Consider the following 22,114-nt stretch of genomic DNA (forward strand, 5'->3'; position numbering starts at 1 on the left):
CTGTCCTCTGTAAACCATTGTTGGAAGCAAGATATACTGGCATGGGACTGGCAATCAATGGAGACAACAGAAAGGGAGACAGAACATGAGAGACTGCTAACTCTGGGAAACGAACTAGGGGTGATGGAAGGGGAGGTGCGTGGGGGGTGGGGGTGAATGGGTGACAGGCACTGAGGGGGCAGGCACTTGATGGGATGAGCACTGGGTGTTATTCTATATTTTGGCAATTGAACAACAATAAAAATAAATTTATAAAATTTAAAAAAATGAAAAAAAATGGAGACAACAGGATCCTCCAGATGCAGAATCCAAATGGTGGCACAAACCTATGCGGAGCAAGGTAGGCACTGTTACCATACTGGACAGCAAGGCCCCGTGGGGCCAGTCTCCTGTGACTGACCAGAATCTGCGGCGAGAGATAGTATAGAGAGTACATAATAGTGTTCCATGTTCTAGATATAGGGACAGCTGGCTGGGGTATTACTTGATGTTTCTAAGGAGAAAAAAAATGAGAACTGGCAAGCAGAAAGCTGATGTTAGCAGCTCCAGTGGAAAAATCCGGTCCCCCACCAAGTGTCCAGTTCTAAGTCAGCCCACGGGCCCAGGGCCCTGTGAGGAAAGTGGAGGTCAGAAAACACTGGCCAAGCCTTTCCCAAAAACTTGTGTCTATTTACGAAGGTAAGGTAAATGAGCACTGTGGTAAGGACCATACCTGCATTTAAAAAAAAAGAATATTGAATATGACTCCTTTACTTATAAAGGAACGTATGAAGTCTAGATAATAATGGAGTTCTGCCTCATTTCACGTGACAGGAAACCAAAGTTTCTGTGGATCATCCAAGTTTTGTTTATTTCTCTCCAGACTCTCCGTATACAGTTGGCAGTAATGTACTTGGTAGGTGGTAGGACCTTCATGTTAGCACAAGTAGCATTACATGGAAAGACACACATGGAAGCCTATGAAGCTGATATGTCCTTACAATATAAGAAAATAAAAGCAATAGTATAGTAGGAAAGGAGAGAAGAGTCAGGTTACAAAAATCAGAAATGTCCCCACTAAGATCAGGAAGTGGGGACATTACTATCAGCCTTGCAGAGATTAAAAAAAAAAAAAAAAGATTGCAAGGGAATTCCATGGACAATTGTACTCCAAAATTTAGGCAAGTTTGGTGAAAAGGTCAATTTCCTAGAAACACACAATATAACAAAACAGACTCATTAGAAAATAGAAATTCTCCATAGACCCATGAAAAAAGTAAAGAGAGTGAATCCATCCAGAAGAACTTAGAACAAAGAAAAGCTCAAGACTTGTTGGCTTCGCTGGTGAATTCTACCAAATGCCTAAAGAATTATACCCTGTTGGTGGGAATGCAAGCTGGTGCAGCCGCTCTGGAAATCAGTATGGAGGTTCCTCAAGAAGTTAGAAATAGAGCCACCCTATGAGACAGCAATTTCACTAGTAGGTATTTACCCCAAGTGTACAAAGGGAATGATCTGGAGGGGCACAAGCACCCCATTGTCTACAGCAGCACTGTCCACAATATCCAAACTATGGAAAGAAACAAGATACCCATTGATAAATGAATGGATAAGGAACTTGTGGTATACACACACACACACACACACACACACACACACACATTATGCACACACAGAGGGAGACAAAGCATGAGAGACTCTTAACTTTAGGAAACAAACTCAGAGTCACTGGAGGAGAGGTGGGGCGTTGGGAAATTAGGTGGTGGACATGAAGAAGGACACGTGATATGAAAACCGGCTGTTATAGGTAACTGATGAGTTACCTCTGAAACTACCTCTAACTAACTCTACCTCTGAAACTAATGATGTTGGCTAACTGAATGTAAATTTTTTAAAAAGGAAAAAGCATTATAAATCCTTCTATAAGCCTTCCCAACAAATACAAGGAGGGGGGAGCGAGTTCCGAAATCATTCTATGAGGCCAACACTACCCTGATAGCAAACGGAGACTAAGACACTACAAGAAAAGTGCAGACCAATACACCTTACAAGTATAAATGCAAAAACTTAAAACGTATACTAGGAAACCAAACCCAGCAGCTTTCTTGATTAAAAAGAATTTTAATTAAAAGGATTATACATCATGGCAAAGTGGGATTAATCCACAATTATAAAGGTGGTGCAACGTATGAAAATCAACATGATATGCCACATTAATAAAATGAAAGGAACAAACCACACGATTACCACAAAATGATGCAGAAAATGCATGTGACAAAATCCAGTACTCTCTCAGGATGAAAAGCATTCAGAAAACTAGGATTAGAAGGGAACTTCCTCGACTTGAAATTGGGCATTTATGAAGAACGCACAGCTACTATCCTATTCCATGGTAAAAGAATTGAAGCATCCCCCTAAGACCACGGACAAGTCAAAATGTTCACTCCTGCCACTTCTATTCAACATTGTACTTCACATTCTAGGCGGAGAAATCGGTCAAGGTAAAGAAGCAAAACGCACCAATTGTGGAAAACAAAGAAAACTATTTGCAGATGACAGAATCTTAGATATCAAAAAATCCTAAGAAATCCACTACAAAAGCTACTAGAGCTAATACTTGAATTCAGCACACAAAATCCAGTTGTGTAGTCCATCAGTATACTAGCAGTGAACATCCTGAAAAGGAAACTAAGAGGGGTGCTGCGTGACTCAGTTGGTAAAGCAGCTGACTCTTGATCTCAGGTACTCAGTTCAAGCCCCACAATTTGTGTGCTGCCTACTTTACAAAAACGGGAAACTAAAAAAATAATTCCATTTACAAAAGCATCAAGACGTATAAAGTACTTAGAAATAAATTTAGCTGAGGAGATGCAAGGGTCCTACACTGAAGACTACAAAATATTGTTGAAACAAGGCAAAGAAGACCTAAATAAATGAAAAGACACATTGTGTTCATGGATCAGAAGATGTCCTATTGTTAAAGTGGCAACACTCTCCCAATTTATCTACTGTGTCAGTGTGATTCCTATCAAAATTCCAATGCCCTATTTGTAGAAGCAGAAAATGCAATCCTCAAATTCATATAGAAGTGCAAAGGACTCTGAACACCAGAACAAACTTGAGAACAAAAAGCAAAGTTGGAAGACTCACATTTCCTGATATCAAACTTACTACAAAGCTGCAGGAATTAAGACAGTGTGGTATTGTCACAAGGCTAGACATATAGACCAGCAGACTAGAATTGAGGGCCCGCAAATGAACCCATACACACATGGCCCTTGATCTTCAACAAGGGTGCTAAGACCATCTGGTGGGAAAAGGACAGTCTTTTCAAGAAGTGGTGCTGGGACAACTGGGGATGCACATGCAAAAAGAAGGAAGCTAGGCCCTTCTGTTAGAACGCACACAAAAATCAACTCAAAATGGACCAAAGACTTAGCTATAAACACTAAAACTATAAAATCTTGAAAGAAAACACGGGGGTAAATCTTCATGACCTTGGGTTTGGCAATAGTTTCTTAGATATAGCACCAAACGCACAAGCAGTGAAAGAAAACTAAATACATACATTGGACTTCATTAAAATTTTAGCATGAAGGGACACTTGCACAAGAGTGAAAAGACAACGTGTAGCATGGGAGGAAATATTTTCAAATCATGTATCTGACAAGGGTCTAATATCTAGAATACAAAATGAACTCTCACGACTCAACAACAAAAGGACAACCACATTTTAATATGGACAAAAGGCTTGAACATAGACATTTCTCCAAAGAAGAGAAGATCCACAAACAGCCAACAAGCACATGAACAGATGCTCAACACCATTAGTCCTTAAGGAAACGAAAATCAAAACTGCAATGAGACATCACTTCACACCCTCTAAGAATGCTGTAACTTTTTTAAAAGGAAAATAATTTCTTGAAATAAATTTTCTGCACTCTTCCCTTCTCCTTCTGGGATCCCTATATTACAAATGTGGTTCTGCTTGATGATGTCACTGACTTCCTTCCACCCACTCTCAGTTTTTATTCTTCATTTTTCTTTCTGCTGTTCGGCTTGGTTGCTTTCCATTACCCTGTCTTCCAGATTGCCAGTCCGTTCCTCTGCATCCCAGGTATTGAATTCTTCATCTCGGACAGGTTCCTTTTTGTATTCCGTCCATCTTTTTAGAAAAGATCTTATTAATTTATGAGAGAGACAGAGAGATAGAGACAGAGAGACAGACATAGGCAGAGGGAGAAGCAGGCTCCCTTTGGGGAGCCCGATGCGGGACTCCATCCCAGGCCCCTGGGATCACGCCCTGAGCCTAAGGGAGATGCCCAACCACTGAGCCACCCAGGCGTCCCTCTTTCCTCCAACTTTATTGAAGGTCTCACTGCAACAACGTGGATGGATCTAGAGGGTATAATGCTAAGTGAGGTAAGTCAGATAAAGACAGATACCATATGATTTCACTTATATGTGGAATTTTAAAACCAAAGCAGATTAACAAAGTGAGAAAAAAAAGAGAGACAAAGCAGACTCTTAAATACAGAGAGCAAAGTGGTCGTTGCCAGAGGGGAGGCATGGAAGGGAGACAGGTGAAACAGATAAAAGGGACTAAGAGTACACTCATCGATTGCAAAGAGTAATGTATAGAATTACAGAATGATCATATGGTACACCTGAAACTAATATAACATTGTATGCTCACTTTTAAAAAATATGAAGGATTGACTTACATAAACCACATCTTCGTTATCCATTCATCTTGCGATGGACAACGAGGCTTCTTCCACAGTTTGGCTATTGTGGACATTGCTGCTATAAACAGCAGGGTGCAGGTGTCCCGGCGTTTCATTGCATCTGTATCTTTGGGGTAAATCCCCGGCAGTGCAATTGCTGGGTCGTAGGGCAAATCTATTTTTAACTCTTTGAGGAACCTCCACACAGTTTTCCAGAGTAGCTGCACCAGTTCACATTCCCACCAACAGTGCAGGAGGTTTCCTCTTTCTCCACATCCCCTCGAACATTTGTGGGTTCCTGTTTGTTAATGTTCCCCATTCTCACTGGTGTGAGGTGCTATCTCATTGTGGTTTTGATTTGAATTTCCCTGATGGCAAGCGATGCGGAGCATTTCCTCATGTGCTTGTTGGCCATGTCTATGTCTTCCTCTGTGAGATTTCTGTTCGTGTCTTTTGCCCATTTCATGATTGGATTGTTTGTTTCTTTGGTGTTGAGTTTAATAAGTTCTTTATAGATCTTGGAAACTAGTCCTTTATGAGATTGGTCATTTGCAAATATCTTCTCCCATTCTGTAGGTTGTCTTTGAGTTTTGTTGATGGTATCTTTCGCTGTGCAAAAGCTTCTTATCTTGATGAAGTCCCAATAGTCAATCGTAGAAGGACAAACATTATATGATCTCATTCATGTGGGGAATATAAAAAATAGTGAAAGGGATAAAGGGGAAAGGGGAAAGAATGAGTGGGAAATATCAGAAAGGGAGACAGAACATAAAAGTCCCCTAAATCTGGGAAACGAACTAGGGGTGTTGGAAGAGGAGGTGGGCAGGGGGTGGGGGTGACGGGGTGGCGGGCACTGAGGTGGACACTTGACGGGATGAGCACTGGGTGTTATTCCATATGTTGGGAAATTGAACACCAATAAAAAATTAATTTAAATAAAAAAATGAAAAATATGAAGGAAAATAGGAAGTGTTGGCAGAAATGTGGAGAAATTGGAACCCTCATGCATCACTGGTGGAGCTATAAAATGGACAGCCACCATGTAAAAACAATTTGGTGATTCCTCAATCCATTAAAGATACAACTACCATAGGACTCATCAATTGCATTCCTAAATATACACCCAAAATAACTGAAAAGAAGCATTTAAACAAAGGATATACAAGAATGTTTCTGGAAGCACTATTCACAACAGCCAAAAGATGGAAACAGTGCAAATTTCCACCAAACGATGAATGGATAAGAAATTTGGTATACCCAAACCATGAAATATTACTTCATCAATTAGAAGGAATGAAGTTCTGATATATGCTACAACATGGATAAACTTTAAAGACGATATGTTGAGCCAAAGATGCCAGAGGCAAAAGACCACATGTTATTTGATTCCATTTATATGAAATATCCAGAATAGGCAACTTGCCAGAGACACAAAACATATGAGTGTTTGCCAGATCCTGGGAATTGAGGGAATGGAGAGCTACTGTTTTTTTTTTAAGATTTTATTTATTCATGAGAGACAGGGAAAGAGAGAGAGAGAGGCAGAGACCCAGGCAGAGGGAGAAGCAGGCTCCATTCAGGGAGCGTGACATGGGACTCAATCCCGGGTCTCCAGGATCAGACCCTGGACTGAAGGTGGCATTTAGCCACTGAGCCACCCGGGCTGCCCAGAGGCTGACTGCTTAATGGGTAAGGGTTTCCTTCTGGAGTGATGGACATGTTCTGAAGCTAATTAGTGGTGATGGTTGCACAACTTTGTGAATGTACTAAACACTCCTGAATGATTAAGGTGGCAAATGTTATGTCAACTTTACCACAATAAGAAAATAAAGAGAAACAGGAAAAATGTGGAGGAAGATCTTATAGATTAAAAGTGACCTTAAGAGACATCTCTCCCGGGATCCCTGGGTGGCACAGCGGTTTAGGGCCTGCCTTTGGCCCAGGGTGCGATCCTGGAGACCCGGGATCGAATCCCACGTCGGGCTCCTGGTGCATGGAGCCTGCTTCTCCCTCTGCCTGTGTCTCTGCCTCTCTCTCTCTCTCTCTGTGACTATCATAAATAAATAAAAATTAAAAAAGAGACATCTCTCCCCATCTCAGTGTATGGTACTTATTTGGTTTTTGATTCAAATAATCAAACTGTTTTTAAAAACTTTTTTTTTTACTGTTGCTTCCTGTTGCTTAAGGGCTTTGAAGGGTTTTTAACACCATTGAAGAAACTTTATCACCAACTGAATATTTAACAATATAAGAAATATTTGATAGCAGCCAGGGAAAGATGGCGGAGGAGTAGGGTCCCCAAGTCACCTGTCCCCATCAACTTACTTAGATAACTTTCAATCATCCTGAAAGCCTACGGCCTAAGGTTTAAAGAGAGAACAGCTGGAATGCTACAGTGAGAAGAGTTCGCACTTCTATCAAGGTAGGAAGACCGAAATAAATAAATAAATAAATAAATAAATAAATAAATAAACAAACAAACAAACAAACAAGCATCCAGTGCGGTAGGGAGCCCCGAGGAGCCGGGCTAATGCTGCGTGACAAGAGCCTCCCGGACAGGAATGCCCAGTCCCGGAGAAGCAGGAACTTTACCAATCTTTCCAGACAGAAGGCGCTCACAGGGAGCTCGGGCAGGATCCCAGGAGGCACAATGGAGCCCCCAGGTACCCCCTGGTCACTAACAGAGGAAGTGTGCCCATGGGGATAGAGTGCCACACACCTCAGGCCGAGCTCCCTAAAGGGCTGGAGCGCATGCCTGGAGGGGCCCCGGGAGCAGCTCAGGTGGCGGCACAGGCCGCGACTCTGCGTGGAGGGGGCTGCGCAGCCCCAGCAGCATGATTCCAGTGGCGCAGGCCCACAAGGAGCCAGGGGACACAACCCAGGATCCGGCGCTCCCCTTGGGACAGGCAGGGGCCAGGAAGACACAGGATAGCGAGGACGCTCCTGCCGCTGGGTAACCCGAGCCGTGCAGATCAGCGCCCCCCGCTCCCAGAACATCCAGGAGCTGCTGGAGTTACTGATGGAGCTGACTCCAGGGCTGGAGAGCTGACCACCAGCACTGTTGTTGTTCTTCCTGGTGTCACCTTTTCCCTGGGACTGAGCGGGGTCGCCAGGGAGCAGGGTCTCACAGGGCCAACAGCTCCCACTGAGCCATGCACCTGGCAGGGGTCGGGGCAGCTCCCCCAGGTGCACACACGTGAGAATCAGCACAGCAGGCTCCTCCCCCAGAAGACCAGCTGGAAGGACAGGAGAAGAGCAACTTCTTAATCAAGCAGCACTGGAAAGCTCCAGGGGAAGTCGAGGGACTTACAGTGAATAGAATCAGAGGATACCCCTCCTTGGTTTTCTTTGAGGGGGAGGTTGTTTATTTGTTACCCACTTTTTTCTTCTCTCTTTCCTTCCTTTTTCCAGTACAACTTGTTTTAAGCCACTCTGCACTGACTGAGCAAAATGACTAGAAGGAAGAAATCAGCACAAAAGAAAGAATGAGAAACACTACTCTCTCCCACAGAGTTACAGAATTCGGACTACAATTCGATGTCAGAAAGCCAATTCAGAAGCACAATTATAAAGATACTGATGGCTCTGGAAAAAAAATCATAAAGGAATAAAGAGACTTCATGACTGCAGAATTTAGATCTAATCAGGCCAAATTAAAAATCAGTTAAATGAGATGCAATGCAAACTGGAGGTCCTCACCTCGAGGGATAATGAGGTCAAAGAACGAGTGAGTGACATAGTGACATAGAACACCAGTTGATGGGAAGGGAGAAAGCTGAGGAGAAAAGAGAAAAACAATTAAAAATCATGAGGAAAGGTTAAGGGAAATAAATGAGAGCCTCAGAAGGAAAAATCTACATTTAATTGGGGTTCCAGAGGGCACCGAAAAGGACAGAGAAACGGAAAGTGTATTTGAACAAATCATAGCTGAGAACGTCCCTAACGTGGGGAGGGAAATAGGCATTCAGATCCAGGAGATAGATCTCCCCCCAAAAAAATCAGTAAAAACCATTCAACACCCCGACCTTTCATAGTGAAACTTGCAAATTCCAAAGATAAAGAGAAGATCCCTAAAGCAGCAAGAGACAAGAAATCCCTAACCCTTATAGGGAGAAGGAATAGGTTAACAGCAGACCTCTCCACAGAGACCTGGAAGGCCAGAAAGGGCTGGAAGGATATATTCAGGATCCTGAATGAGAAGAACACGCAGCCAAGAATACTCTATCCAGCAAGGCTCTCATTCAGAATAGAAGGAGAGATAATGGGCTTCCAAGATAGGCAGAAACTGAAAGAATATGTGACCACCAAACCAGCTCTGCAAGAAATATTAAGGGGGACACTGTAAAAGAAGAAGTCCAAGGAAACAATCCACAAAAACAGGGACAGAATAGGTTAATTATGATGACACTAAATTCATATCTTTCAATAGTAACTCTGTATGTGAATAGGCTTAATGATCCCATCAAGAGGTGCAGGCTTTCAGACTGGATAAAAAAGCAAGACCCATCTATTTGCTGTCTACAAGTGACTCATTTTAGACGTAAGGACACCTACAGCCTGAAAATAAAAGGTTGGAGAACCATTTACCATTCAAATGGTCCTCAAAAGAAAGCAGGGGTAGCCATCCTCATATCGGATAAATTAAAGTTTATCCCAAAGACTGTACTAAGAGATGAAGTGGGACACTACATCATACTTCAAGGGTCCATCCACAAAGAGGACCTATCACTCAAGAATATTTATGCCCCTAATGTGGGAGCTGTCAAGTATGTCAGTCAATTAATAACCAAAGTTACAACATACTTAGATACTAATACACTTATCCTGGGAGACTTGAACACGGAGCTCTCTGCAACTGATAGATCTTCTAAGCACAACATCTCCAAAGAAGCAGGAGCTTTAAATGATACACTGGACCAGATGGATTTCACAGATATCTACAGGACGTTACATCCAAACGCAACTGAATACAAATTCTTCTCAAGTGCACATGGAACTTTCTCCAGAATAGACCACATACTGGGTCACAAACCAGGTCTTAACAGATACCAAAAGTTTGGGATTGTGCCCTGTGTATTTTCAGACCATTATGCTTTGAAATTAGAACTAAATCACAAGACAAAGTTTAGAAGGATTTCAAACTTGTGGAGGTTAAGGACCATCCTGCTAAAAGATGAAAGGGTCAACTAGGAAATTAGAGAAGAATTAAAAAGATTCATGGAAACTAATGAGAATGAAGACCCAACCCTTCAAAATCTTTGGGATACAGCAAAAGCAGTCCTGAAGGGGAAATACACCGCAATAGAAGCATCCATCCAAAAACTGGAAAGAACTCAAAAAGAAAAGCTAACCTTGCACCTGAAGGAGCTGGAGAAGGAACAGCAAATCCGACCTTCACCCAGCAGAAGAAGAAAGTTAATAAAGATTCAAGCAGAACTCAATGAAATAGAGACTGGAAGTACTGTGGAAGGGATCAACAAGACCAGGAGTTGGTTCTTTGAAAGAATTAATAAGATAGATAAACCATTAGTCAGCCTTATTAAAAAGAAGAGAGAAAAGACTCAAATTAATAAAATCACGAATGAAAAAGGAGAGATCACCAACAAAACCAAGCAAATACAAATGATTTTGAAAACTTATTATGAGCATCTATACACCAATAAATTAGGCAACCTAGAAGAAAGGACGCATTTCTAGAAAACCACAAACTACCAAAACTGGAACAGGAAGAAATAGAAAACCTGAACCAGCCAATAACCAGGGAGGAAATGGAGACAGCCATCAAAAACCTCGCAAGACACAAAAGCCCAGGGCCAGATCTCTTCCCTGGGGAATTCTATCAAACGTTTATAGAAGAAACAATACCTATTCTATTAAAGCTGTTCGGAAAGATAGAAAGAGATGGAGTACTTCCAACCTCTTCCTATGAGGCCAGCATCACCTTAATTCCAAAACCAGACAAAGACCCCACCAAAAAGGAGAATTATAGACCAATATTCCTGATGAACACAGATGCAAAAATTCTCAACAAGATACTGGCCTATAGGATCCAACAGTACATTAAGACGATTATTCACCATTTCTAAGTGGGATGTATCCCCGGGACGCAAGGCTGGTTCAGCACTCGTAAAGCAATCAATGTGATTGATCATATCAGCAAGAGAAAAAACAAGAACCATAGGATCCTTTAAATAGATGCAGAGAAAGCATTGGACAAAATACAGCGTCTGTTCCTGATCAAAACTCTTCAGAGTGTAGGGATAGAGGGAACATTCCTCAGCATCTTAAAAGCCATCTACGAAAAGCCAACAGCAAATATCATTCTCATAGGTGAAACACAGGGAACCTTTCCCCTCAGATCGGGAATAAGACAGCGATGTACACTCTCAACACTGCTATTCAACATAGTACTAGAAGTCCTAGCCTCAGCAATCAGGCAACAAAAAGAAATAAAAGGCATTCAAATGGGCAACGAAGAAGTCAAACTCTCCCTCTTTGCAGATGACATGCTACGGGCCATAGAAAACCCAAAAGCCTCCACCCCAAGATTGCTAGAACTCATACAGCACTTCGGCAATGTGGCAGGTTACAAAATCAATGCCCAGAAGTCAGTGGCATTTCTATACACTAACAAAGAGACTGAAAAAAGAGAAATTAAGGAGTCAATCCCATTTACAATTGCACCCAAAAGCATAAGATATAGGAATAAACCTAACCAAAGTGGTAAAGGACCTATACCCTACAAACTACAGAACACTTCTGAAAGAAATGGAGGAAGACACAAAGAGATGGAAAAACATTTCTTGCTAATGGATCGGAAGGATTAATATTGTGAAAATGTCAATGTTCCCCAGGGCAATGTACACATTTAATGCAATCCCTATCAAAATACCATGGAATTTCTTCAGAGAGTTGGAACAAATCATCTTAAGATTTGTGTGGAATCACAAAAGACCCCGAATAGCCAAGGGAATATTCAAAAAGAAAACCATAGCTGGGGGCATCACAATGCCAGATTTCAGGTTGTGCTACAAAGCTGTGGTCATCAAGACAGTGTGGTACTGGCACAAAAACAGACACAGAGATCAATGGAACAGAATAGAGAATCCAGAAGTGGACCCTCAACTTTATGGTCAACTAATGTTCGACAAAGGAGGAAAGACTATCCGGTGGAAAAAAGACAGTCTCTTCTGTAAATGGTGCTGGGAAAATTGGACATCCACATGCAGAAGAATGAAACTAGACTAGTCTCTTGCACCATACACAAAGATAAACTCAAAATGGATGAAAGATCTAAATGTGAGACAAGATTCCATCAAAATCTTAGAGGAGAACGAGGCAACACCCTTTTTGAACTTGGCGACAGTAACTCCTTGCAAGATACATACACGAAGGCAAGAGAAACAAAAGCAAAAATGAACTATTGGGACTTCATCAAGAAAAGACGCTTTTGCACAGCAAAGGATACCGTCAACAAAACTCAAAGACAACCTACAGAATGGGAGAAGATATCTGTAAATGACCTATCACATAAAGGACTAGTTTCCATGATCTATAAAGAACTTATTAAACTCAACAGCAAAGAAATAAACAATCCAATCATGAAGTGGGCAAAAGACATGAACGGAAATCTCACAGAGGAAGACATAGACATGGACAACATGCACATGAGAAAATGCTCCCCGACACTGGCCATGTATACAATGGAATATTACTCAGCTATTAGAAATGACAAATACCCACCATTTGCTTCAACGTGGATGGAACTGGAGGGTATTATGCTGAGTGAAGTAAGCCAGTCGGAGAAGGACAAACATTATATGTTCTCATTCATTTGGGGAATATAAATAATAGTGAAAGGGAATATAAGGGAAGGGGGAAGAAATGTGTGGGAAATATCAGAAAGGGAGACAGAACGTAAAGACTGCTAACTCTGGGAAACGAACTAGGGGTGGTGGAAGGGGAGGAGGGCGGGGGGTGGGAGTGAATGGGTGACGGGCACTGGGGGTTATTCTGTATGTTAGTAAATTGAACACCAATAAAAAATAAATTAAAAAAAAAACCACAATGAGATCCCACCTCACACAAGTGAGAATGGGGAAAATTAACAAGGCAGGAAACAACACATGTTGGAGAGGATGTGGAGAAAGGGGAACCCTCTTGCACTGTTGATGGGAATGTGAACTGGTGCAGCCACTCTGCAAAACTGTGTTCAGGTTCCTCAAAGTGGTCAAAATAGAACTACCCTACGACCCAGCAATTGCACTGATGGGGATTTACCCTAAAGATGCAGATGCAGTGAAACGCCGGGACACCTGCACCCCAATGTTTATAGCAGCAGGTTCCACAGTAGCCAAACCGTGAAAGGAACCTCGATGTCCATAGAAAGATGAATGGAGGGATCACGCCGCCTCCCCGAACCCGTCCCCGAAGCCGTCCCGGAAGCCGTCCCTGCAGCGAGCGATTGAGCGAGCCCCAAGGCGTGGGGAAAATGGTAGACAGTTTTTCACTTAATGATGCTTTATCTGGGTCTAGAAACCCAAATCCTCAAGGATGGCCTGGTCCATGGGGAAACCAGCCTGCTGGAGCAGGGGGATACTCAGGGGCCTCTTATCCTGGTGCCTACCCTGGCCAGGCACCTCCCGGCGGCTACCCTGGCCCCACAGCACCTGCTTATCCTGGCCCAACAGCACCAGGAGCCCAACCTGGGCAACCGAGTGGACCTGGGGCCTACCCGCCTCCTGGACAACCAAGCGCTTCGGGAACCTACCCTGCTGCTGGTCCCTTTGGCATCCCTACTGGACCACTGACTGTGCCTTATGACCTGCCTTTGCCTGGAGGAGTCAAGCCTCGCATGCTGATAACAATTCTGGGCACAGTAAGGCCCAGTGAAAACAGACTTGCTTTAGATTTCAAGAGAGGGAATGATGTTGCCTTCCACTTTAACCCACGCTTCAATGAAGACAAGAGAGTCATTGTTTGCAATACCAAGCTGGATAATATCTGGGGAAAGGAAGAAAGGCAGGCGGCTTTCCCATTTGAAAATGGTAAACCATTCAAAATACAAGTGCTGGTTGATTCTGACCACTTCAAGGTTGCGGTCAGTGATGTCCATTTGTTGCAGTACAATCATCGTCTGAAAAATCTCCCAGAAATCAGCAAATTGGGTATTTCTGATGACATAGATCTCACCAGCTTCATATGCTATGATATAATCTTAAAGGAGAAGATTTTAAAAAAAGAGAGAAATCGAATATTCATTTAAACTTACACATGTAGACTTCATGTTTCAACTGAAAAATTTTACCTTTATTCATCACTATCCTTCTTGTAAATCATCCATTTAATAAACATTCTAAGAGTTAAAACAAAGAAAGATGAATGGATAAAGATGCTGTGATCTGTGTACACAATGGAATATTACTCAGCCATTAGAAATGACAACTACCCGCCGTTTGCTTTGACGTGGATGGAACTGCCGGGTATTATGCTGAGTGAAATAAGTCAATCGGAGAAGGACAAACATTATATGGTCTCATTCATTTGGGGACTCTCAAAAAATAGTGAAAGGGAATAAAGGGGAAAGGAGAGAAAAAGAGTGGGAAATATCAAAAAGGGAGACAGAGCATTAGAGACTCCTAACTCTGGGAAACGACCTGGGCGGGGTGGAAGGGGAGGTGGGAGAGGGGTGGGGATGACTGGGTGACGGGCACTGAGGGGGGCACTTGATGGGATGAGCACCGGGTGTTATTCTGTATGTTGGCAAATTGAAACCAATAAAAATAAATTTACATATAAAAAATTTAAAAAAATAAAAAAACAATAAAATATTTTTAATTAAAAAAAGAATGGGGATCCCTGGGTGGCGCAGCAGTTTGGCGCCTGCCTTTGGCCCAGGGCGCGATCCTGGAGACCCGGGATCGAGTCCCACGTTGGGCTCCCGATGCATGGAGCCTGCTTCTCCCTCTGCCTGTGTCTCTGCCTCTCTCTCTCTCTCTCTCTCTCTCTCTCTCTGTGTGACTATCATAAATAAATAAAAATTTTTTAAAAAAAGAATGTATTTACTCATTTGAGGTTGTCAGGGGATGAAATAAATGTCAACTGTTTCATCACTAAGTACACTATGTACTGAGTATTGCCTCTCCATGCTCACATAAAACCAGATGTCTTGGTATCAATACGAGAACTTTCATGGGGACCTTTGGAGTACTTTATTTTTGCCTCTATAGCTACTGGAAAACTTCCCAAATGAGGACCTTCTTAGATGTTTGGAACAGAACTTCAGACACATATACCAACACATGATTTGGCTTAAAAGGAAACTTCTTTACGAACATGTGAAATTGGGCAATTAATTTCTCCCTGTAATGTCAAAGATTGGATAGCGGTGGAGGACTCATTTGTTCCTGTATACATTACTGCAGTTAGAAAAAGACATTCTGTAAGGGCTTATGTTTGAAAACTTGCAAAACCTTAAAAAAAAAGAAGGTTGGTATACAGGGTTCAGAATTGACAGTAAAAAACAAAACAAAAACAACCCACGACACCATGCGGAAAGACTGGAGAAAATCATTCCTCTCCTCCAAATGGGATTGTTTTGTTTTGAATGATTCATGGGAGGAATTTCAGTAAGTCAGAAAAATACATTTAAAGGGCTTATTCCAAATATATTCTGAAACAATGCCATGTTTATTAAATAACGTGCCCAAATGAAGACGGTGTTATGTTATCAAATGTTAAAGAAAAAAGGCCAGTACAAAAAGAGAGGTATAAGAATCAATTATTCAAGTTCTTAGCTCTCAAATATCAAATCAGTGTTCCATATACTCAACGAATATTAAACTTGAAAACGAAGCACTGTATGTGATTTATCTTTAAAGACAGATGTGAGGGGATCCCTGGGTGGCTCAGAGGTTTAGCGCCTGCCTTCTGCGCAGGACATGGTCCTGGGCACCCGGGATGGAGTACCACGTCAGGCTCCATGCATGGAGCCAGTTTCTCCCTCTACCTGTGTCTCTGCATGAATCAATCTCTCTCTCTCTCTCTCTCTCTCTCTCTCTCTCCCTCTGCTAAATAAATAAATAAATAAATAAATAAATAAATAAATAAATAAAATGCTTTAAAAAAACAGATGTGAAATGCATAAGCCCTAAGTAATTAAGTACATGCGCATATTAGTGAAATATGTTCGATAAATGTTAAGGGCAGGTGTCATTTAATAGTGAACCAACACCAATTAAATGACATTTTGGTGTGCTTGTGGAAATGACACATTCACAAACCCATGTCTCAGCACTGATATTTATATACGTAGTTCTTTTCTCCCAGCGATTGTAGGCAGTTTAATGGATTTTAAAACACAATCTTATGTTTGCTTGCAATCCTTTTTATAAGGCAGTAGAGTACGTTTTCTTCTGAAACCATATTGGTATTGGAATTGGCTCAGTAAACTAATGAGTAAATATAAGCGGGTGCACGGATAAGACAGATTTTATATTCTTTAATTTTTTCCCTTTAGGCAAAGCAAAGGAGCCTTCTTTCTGTACTTGTGGTTTGAGCCTTTTGGGGATAATACAGATCCACTGAGGGAAAGCTTAAAATTAAATCATCCTTACTGCTAACAGCTAATTGACAGTGTTAAGTACAAAAAGTCTTCATTACTAACAAAGGGTTGAAAGCTTAATACGTATATAATTGTGGAACTGCCGCTCCTCACACAGCTTTTTAGGGTCGGGGTTTTAACAAGAAAAGATTCTTGCACTTAGCAAGCAAGCTATGATAAACAAGACGTACCAATTTCAACTACAATCTTTAAACTACTACAGTGTGGTTCAGTGCAGCTAATGTCATACTTAATAAAACGTAGCTTCCCGTTCTTTCGTTCTCCAAAGTCGTCAGAACAACAGGGAATGAAGAGACTTCCGAACCATTGCCAGCTCTTGCTGCTGCTGTTTCAAGGAAGGAAATATTGGACATTCACCCGTTATTCAGGTAACTGTCATATACATTTTCGCAAACCAAATACCCCAATGCTCACATCCCTCCTTGGGTCTTAATATTAAAGAACTACTACTACTTACAGCTTCCCTCATAATTTTGTTTTGCAACTTGGTGATTTCTTCCCTGACTTCACTTTGTTCATCAGTAAGAAAATGTTCATGGTCCTTGTCCAAAGCCTGTGATCTCTAAAACAAGAAGCCTAGTTCAGGTATAAAGCGCCACTTTTCATCTCATGCTGCAAACATGTAAAATCAAATTTCAGGGAGCGCCTGGGTGGCTTAGTAGGTTAAGAGTCTGCCTTCAACTCAGGTCTTGATTTCAGGGTCCTGGGATTGACCCCGTGTCAGGCTCTCTGCTCAGCGGGGAGTCTCCTTCTCCCTCCCCCTCCGCTTCTCCCCCTGCATGTGCCCTCTCTCAAATAAATACATATATTTTTTTTAAATTCAGTTAGATTTCAAAGGTAACAACCCTTAATATTCAAGGGATGCTCATTAATTTTTCCAAACAAAACACTGTACCTGATACATGGAGATCGGAATGCCCACTTAAGAAATTTTTACAATGTTGGGTTTGAGTCAAATATTATTATTATAGAGGCACGACAGTAGTACACTTGGCTCCAAACAATGCGTTAATAGACAGTTAAGGTCAAGGTGGTGGAAAAACAGATAAAGACTGAACTGGAGAGTATTATGCTGAGTGAAAGTCAATCGGAGAAGGACAAACATTATATGGTCTCATTGATTTGGGGAAATATAAATAATAGTGAAAGGGAATAGAGGGGAAGGGAGAAGAAATGGGTAGGAAATAGCAGAAAGGGAGACAGAACATGGAAGACTCCTAACTCTGGGAAATGAACTAGGGTTGGTGGAAGGGGAGGAGGGCAGGGGGTGGGAGTGACTGGGTGGCGGGCACTGAGGGGGGCACTTGTTGGGATGAGCACTGCATGTTATTCTGTATGTTGGCAAGTTGAACACCAATAAAAAATAAATTTATTATTAAAAAAATAAAGACATTTCTTATCCTGGAAAAAAAGAAAAGACTGACCGTCCCACGGAATGATAATCCATAAACTTAAAACACTCTAAGGAACTTCCTAAACATCACGGAACCCTGCACTTATAATGACTAATAATCAATCTAACAGATTCCATTGGAGGGAATGAAATGATCTGTAACACGGCCTCTTAAGTCATGAAAAACAAACATGGTCTAATCTTTACTGTTCACTTAATGAGTCGCGATCTAGTGCATCCTACGTAAAAGGTACCGTTAGGTGCCGTGGACTAATTTGAAAATGAATGTCTCCTGCACCCTGATTTTTTTTTTATGATAGTCACAGAGAGAGAGAGGCAGAGACATAGGCAGAGGTAGAAGCAGGCTCCATGCACCGGGAGCCCGATGTGGGATTTGATCCCGGGTCTCCAGGATCGCGCCCTAGGCCAAAGGCAGGCACCAAACCGCTGCACCACCCAGTGATCCCCTGCACCCCGATTTCTATAGCAGCAATGTCCACAATAGCCAAACTGTGGAAAGAGCCTCGATGTCCACAGAAAGATGAATGGATAAAGAAGATGTGGTTTATGTATACAATGGAATACTACTCAGCCATTAGAAATGACAAATACCCATCATTTGCTTTGACGTGGATGGAACTGGAGGGTATTATGCTGAGTGAAATAAGTCAATCGGAGAAGGACAAACATTATATGGTCTCATTCATTTGGGGAATATAAAAAATAGTGAAAGGGAATAAAGGAGGAAAGGAGAGAAAATGAGTGGGAAATATCAGAAAGGGAGACAGAGCATGAGAGACTGCTAACTCTGGGAAACGAACTAGGGGTGGTGGAAGGGGAGGTGGGCGGGGGGTGGGGGTGACTGGGTGACGGGCACTGAGGGGGGCACTTGATGGGATGAGCACTGGGTGTTATTCTATATGTTGGCAAATTGAACACCAATAAAAAATAAACGCATATATAAAAAAAGAAAATGAATGCACGGTCTCTTCCTCCCTTATTCCAGGGAGAATAAAAAACACGTAAATTAAAAACCACACAAAAACTTTGTAACGATTAAGGAAATACCCCTTGCCATGACTGTGTGCTGGAAGATAAGATTGACTCTGAGTTAGTTGGCGAAAGAATAGGATTTCAGTAGGTAAAGGGAAGAAGGAATTTAAAGTATTCCAGAAACAAGGAAGTAAAGGTGAGTTAGTTCAGGGAAAGCAACCAATCTGGAGGAGTGGGAGGAAAGGAGGAATGTCGACATAAAACCAGGGAGTTCTGTTACTGGGCAGGGGCAGACGCTGAATACCTGAGGTTTTAACATGAGAGGCTAATGACAGGTTTTCAGGTGGGAAGATCATGTTGCAGAACTGTTAAGGATGGACTGGAGAAGAGAGCACTCAGGTAAGCGTTTAATCGGAGGAGCAAGGAATGGTGAGATCCCGAACTAGGGCAGTAGCAGTGGGAATTCAAAGATACAGTTGCAGAAAGGTTGCAAAGAAAGGTACAGATCAAGAGGTAAATGGCGCACAGGGCACACAAACACACACGCACACACAGACACACACACACAGCGCCCATAGGCACACCAAGAAAAAAGAAGGGGAATGTGCAGGATTCCATCACTTCCTAAAGAAGTATATCTCTGCCTGAAGAAGAGGTATGTGTCACTGAGGACAATCTGCTGATGTGCAAATATCACACCAGATCATTCTCAATTCACAAACGGTTAGTCTTCCTCTGGCCTTTTCATTATGATATACATTCTCTTAGACCTTTCCTTATGATATTTTTAAACTTTTTAAAAATTTTGTTTATTTATTCATGAGAGAAAGGGAGAGAGAGAGAGAGAGGCACAGACACAGGCAAAGGGAGAAGCAGGCTCCATGCAGGGAGTCCAACGCGGGACTTGATCCTGGGACTCCAAGAACACGCCCCGCACCAAAGGCAGGCTCTAAATCGCTGAGCTACCCAGGGATCCCTTAAGTCTGTGTATAAAGTCACTATTCCTCTAGTATTCCAAAAGCAAATGTGCCACAAAATACTCATGTAACACATTTGAATATAAAAATCAGGATCCATCAATTACAACTGCCTACTCGTATTTAACAGAAACCATCAATACAAGGAAAAGACACGTAGAAGTGATTCATAGAATTCCTAGTTTTCACTATATGTTTATTGCTGATCTCAAAACTGATGATCGAACCAAAAAATCATGCTCAAAGTGTTAATAGAGTACCAGTATTCTTCACGATACGTGTATTTCTAGGTAAAAGTCCCACGTTGCCATTCCCTGTTTTAAACGACTCCCATCTGGTACACTTAGGATATTTTTTTTTTTTAGTATTTCTGTATTTTTTTCCTTTTTACAGTCAAGATCTTTAAATCTTCAACATTGTGGGAAAAAAGTTCAAGATCTCAATATCACACATAATCTAATTTACAAAAATAAGAGTTAAATGTGTGTTGTAATAAATAGTGTGAAATCAAAGCAAAAAATTAAATAAACAACTCCCATAAAAGTATTAAGTAATGCTAAAAATAAGAAAATGCATTTCCCAATTATGCTAAATCCAAAGCAGTGAGGTCCTACTGGAAATTGGTTGAAAATTTAAATGTACAACCTAAATGGTTTTCCACCCACAGACTCAGAAAGAAACTATCTTCTACTTTTATATACATATTATGGTTTTTTTCAAGATTTGTTCATTTATTTGAGACACGCACAGCACACGTGCAAGGGGGCAGAAGGGCAGAGGGAGAGAATCTTCAAGCGGACTCCCTGCTGATAAGGGAGGCCCAGCGGGGCTCCATCCCACAACCCATGGGATCAGGACCCACAACCTGAGCCAAAACCAGGAGTTGGTCGTTCAAGCGACTGAGCCACCCAGGCACCCCTACATCTTGTGTTTTCTAAGAGCGTATTGTGTTGCCAAATACAACAGACCTTTAAGAATTCTTTGTATACGTTTCTTAATTTTTCCAGCCTCTGGTTCTGAACAATTCTAGCTTGTTGCAGAATCTTTTGTTGCTCTTGAAACATACCCTAGGAACATTAAAGGAAAAGGTGACAAAATGTGGGTCATGTTTAGTATTCAGAGAACATAATTACCCATCAGGTTGAAAAGGAAGATTCCTTAAATCGATACCTGTCAGCATTTCCTGTTTTAACAACTTTTGCGACCAAGTTTAGATCATTGTGTTCACCACGCATATACAGAAACAATACACGATGACCCTACCCAGTAGCCATTAAGTGGGAAATTGTCTTCCTCACCGATATTGAAGACATGTATTAATTCTGGACTTCCAAGTCCACAAATGGCCCTTTCAGTAATCTGTTTACCACAAGTAGGCAATAACTCTATACAATAATCCTTCCTAACAGTAGTCACAGAGGAGAGATTCCTTCTTAACAACCTTCAAAACATGTGTTAATTCTTGGTGCTTTCAGGACGCATACAGACGATCCTAGCCTCTCTGTTCCTTGACCTGCTCTCCAACAATAATTCTGTCCTCTTCCCTACTTTAGTCACTTACGTAGTCAGACCCAGGATTCCCAATAACTGCAACATCTACATAAGATTAATTAGAGCAAAGACTTGCATAGCAGCTCTGTGACAGGTACTGTTCGGAACCATTTCAAATAGACTTATTACATACGATCTCATTCAACCCTCAAAACAACTCTAAGAGGCAGATGCTCTTACCAGGCCTCCTTTCCTAGCTGAGGAACATGAGTGAGATACAAACAATTTGTCCCTGAGGTCAAAGTACTGGTCAACCAGGATTGGATTAAAAAAAAAAAAAAAAAAAAAAGCTAAAAAGGTTCCGGGGCCCAGGCTCCTGACCACTGTGCTATGCTGTTTCTCCACCCTGCCCCTCCACCAACATTCTACCTTTACCTCCCTGTTTGTTGTTCTCTCCCTTTCTTACTATGGTTCAGTACTCTTTCAGGATTAATATCCCATTGATCCAAGGAGTCTTCCTTGTCCCCAGTCCCCATTCTCCTAGTCTCTCTTTTCCTCCTTCTTGGCTTAAATTCCATGGTCAATCGTCATACCTCTGCACTTGCGCGTGTACCTTGCCCCCTTTCCACTCTGTCAATCTGTGTGGCCGAACCCCAACCCTGGAGGATCCAGCTCTCTAGCCACTCTGCCACAACCGTGCAGTGTGGTCTCACTTTTAAATTCATGATCACTATGACAGTAACCAAAGCCAGACCCATAATGCTGCTTGGCAATGATATTCCCCTAGTGCATTCGCTGGCCCGCTCTCAGGAAACAATTCCTGGACTTCCTCTCTGCCGCCCAAAGGCAGCGCCTCCTCCACCACTCTAACTCTTAACTGGCGACCTTCCTGTATCACTAAATAGAAGCCATCCAAATAGAATGTTCGGCC

General features: G+C 41.9%; 3 protein-coding genes across 10 annotated transcripts in view; 2 read left to right on the top strand and 1 right to left on the bottom strand.

Moving 5' to 3' along the window:
* The window catches only part of LOC112642523 (synaptonemal complex protein 3-like), a 63,657-nt gene that overhangs the window by 35,087 nt on the left and 6,456 nt on the right, over positions 1-22,114 (bottom strand). The window contains exons 7-9 of one of the 8 annotated variants that reach the window (XM_025419261.3): positions 20,661-20,759; positions 16,787-16,891; positions 16,206-16,651 (exon numbers count right to left, since the gene is read on the bottom strand). The exons of 6 other annotated variants lie outside the window; for them this stretch is intronic. In XM_025419261.3, the coding sequence (XP_025275046.2) occupies positions 16,601-16,651; positions 16,787-16,891; positions 20,661-20,759 (255 nt within the window). In that variant the 3' untranslated portion in view covers positions 16,206-16,600. Of the gene's footprint in view, positions 1-16,205; positions 16,655-16,786; positions 16,892-20,660; positions 20,760-22,114 lie in introns of those variants that run through there. One more of the 8 variants, XM_025419251.3, reaches the window with a different exon arrangement.
* The window catches only part of LOC112668404 (PWWP domain-containing DNA repair factor 3B-like), a 71,723-nt gene that overhangs the window by 21,323 nt on the left and 28,286 nt on the right, over positions 1-22,114 (top strand). The gene's annotated exons all lie outside the window — the stretch shown is intronic.
* Positions 13,161-14,082, top strand: LOC112642007 (galectin-3-like). The gene has a single exon (XM_035711706.2). The coding sequence runs from the start codon at positions 13,198-13,200 to the stop codon at positions 13,969-13,971; it is 774 nt and encodes a 257-aa protein (XP_035567599.2). The 5' UTR covers positions 13,161-13,197; the 3' UTR covers positions 13,972-14,082.

Source organism: Canis lupus, chromosome X (genome assembly GCF_003254725.2).
Source record: "Canis lupus dingo isolate Sandy chromosome X, ASM325472v2, whole genome shotgun sequence".
In the NCBI taxonomy this organism is placed as follows: Eukaryota; Metazoa; Chordata; class Mammalia; order Carnivora; family Canidae; genus Canis; species Canis lupus.